General features: G+C 37.1%; 1 protein-coding gene across 1 annotated transcript; it reads left to right on the top strand.

The window, feature by feature from the left end:
• Positions 1-548: 548 nt before the first annotated feature.
• On the top strand, positions 549-1,295 carry LOC136848963 (uncharacterized protein PF3D7_1120000-like). The gene has a single exon (XM_067121773.1). It carries the CDS (start codon positions 549-551, stop codon positions 1,293-1,295), a length of 747 nt encoding a protein of 248 aa, XP_066977874.1.
• Positions 1,296-2,426: the final 1,131 nt, after the last annotated feature.

Genomic DNA, 2,426 nt, shown 5'->3' on the forward strand with positions numbered 1-2,426 from the left:
TCTCCCTCTTATCTCCCTGTCCCCCTTCTTCTTTCTCTCCCTCTCCCTCTCCCTCTCTCTCTCTCTCTCCCTCTCCCTCTCCCTTTCATTCTCACTGACAAACAAACGACAAAAACTGACGAGAATAAACAAATCGGCGACAATAACCAAACGACTTGGTTGCAATTCCTGGAGATACCTTTCAGTCGAGAGTGTTTCCAAACAATTTAAATTCCACCAGAAGAACAAATTCCAAAATAACTGTTTTTTAATGTTATTCTTTTCATGTTATCTTTTTTTTTCGAGTGACATTACAAAAACCAAAGTCCGTTTAAGATCACTGCAGATACAGCATCATGTTTTCACGTTACGCTATTTCCTTCGTATTAGGAATTGCTGGCTCAGTGTCTTACAAATTGACCAGTAGGATTTGGAAGGAACTCGTTTCCTTCTATCACTTCAAGACGGGACCTAAGGCATGTCCCGATACGACTTTAGTGAAAGAGGCTGGTAATTTGGAGCCATCGGTCGCTGAGAACATCGGATGGACAAAAGGATTTCCAGCAGCCATGGTCGCTTTTGGTGCTCTGCTTGTCGCTTCCGGATGTGTTGTTTACGAGAGATACAAGCATTGCAAGCAGAACCTGCAGGAACTGGAACGAGATGTTGAGAAATTACAGTGGGAGAAGGAAGACGCCATTGAAGAATGCAGAGGTCTTAAAGAGGAATTAAGAGGAAGAGAGAAGAGGGTTATTCAAGACGCGCAGGAAGAAGAGAGGAAACTGGCACATCCCAGTGAAGAGGAGAAACAGCGCATACGAGATTTACCGTTTAATGAACTGAAATCGAAGACTGGTAACCAGTTGAAAGAGCAGCTGAGAGGAGTCCTCAGTCAAGGAATGAAATTAGAAGCCGTTCTGAGAGAGGCTCAAGAAGAACTGAGGAAACTAATAAGTCTGGAAAAGGAGTTGAAACTGAAGAAGGACGATCACTTGTTGGAACGAGAAGAGGCCGAAATCCTCAGTGAGGAAACACTCGGCGATGGAGTGAAATCTGAAAGTGTTTCGGGAGTGAAATCTGAAGGTGTTTCGGGAGTGAAATGTGAAAGTGTTTCGGGAGCTTCAGGCTGTGAAATGGAAACTGAAGAGGGAGAACAAGACCTAGAACTTTTGATAGAAAAACTGGTAGAGGCTGTCTTCCATCAAGAGTTGCTGGAAGGGGTTTTAAGAGTGGCGATAGCAGAACTGATGCTGTTTCTGCTTGAGCAGGACAAAGAAGAAGAAGAGAATTCAGAAAAGATGAACTATTATGTATAAAGCTGGGATCGCCTGTCAAGCTTATGATTTCTTCATTTCATTTATCCCCTAAGTTTTGTTTTTAAGTTTGTACCAGGTTTGCTTGTTGTAAATGTATAAACTTTTTGGGGGGAATAAAAGTTTTGAATTTATTATAGGACTAATTATTGTCCCTTTATTTACTTCTGTAATATTTAAATAATCTTATACCAATTTTGATAATGAAGTAACAAGTGAAAACATGTTTTAAAAGCTTAATAAGTTGTTGATTGACATTGGCTAAATAAAAAAAAATATTTTAATATATGATAAACATTCTTATTTCCATGAAAAAAAATTGTATATTCCAATATACATATAAATACTTGTTCACGGCGAAACTTTTGTTGAAATATATATTATCAGTTGACAATGACTGTCATAACACAATACACACGCAATAAATGCGTATATAAAAGACCCTCATTATTTTTAAAAAAATTTCTTACATGAGAAATATAAATACATATACTAGTACTAGTTGGGTCTGATGTTGCTGTACTATAGATAACATTTGTCAAGTCTGAAAATGTTTTAGAATAAGCCAGTTCCCACTCTTTAGCTGATCTGAAATGGCATTCAGCACATTCATAAGAATTTACTTTTCCAAAAAATAGAGGAGATAATCTAAAGTTTTTTATCTTATATTTTAGTGCAAGTTAGTCTTGCAGAAATAATGAGGTGGAAATTGATAACAAAAGTACAGTACAGCTTTTTAGAAAGAATATTTTATAATTGAAATATTTTAATTATAAACCGTTTTACGCTAAATATAATTTTTGTCTATAGTAACATCGATCATAAAGGATCATCAGGAAAATAAACATCAACTTTTTGAAGTAGATTTTTAACAAAGACTAATAAATCTTGCATATTCTTATTACCTAGATACTTGAAGATCCTCTCCTAACCTAACCTATAACCTTTCTTGTCTCAGAGAGAGAGAGAGAGAGAGAGAGAGAGAGAGAGGGTCTTATATACCCGATACCCACTAGTAGGAGGGCATTTGCCCTTGGTCTGAAGTATACCAGGGGCAGGTGATGTTTCAATTATCGACCCATTGTTACCCCTATTCAAGTCGCCAATGATGCCTTAATGGACGGTTTAATTAAA

This window comes from Macrobrachium rosenbergii, chromosome 20 (assembly GCF_040412425.1).
Source record: "Macrobrachium rosenbergii isolate ZJJX-2024 chromosome 20, ASM4041242v1, whole genome shotgun sequence".
Taxonomy (NCBI): domain Eukaryota; kingdom Metazoa; phylum Arthropoda; class Malacostraca; order Decapoda; family Palaemonidae; genus Macrobrachium; species Macrobrachium rosenbergii.

Excerpts from the sequence above, each read along its gene's own strand:
- LOC136848963 (XM_067121773.1), top strand. The coding sequence starts at position 549 with ATGGTCGCTTTTGGTGCTCTGCTTGTCGCTTCCGGATGTGTTGTTTAC.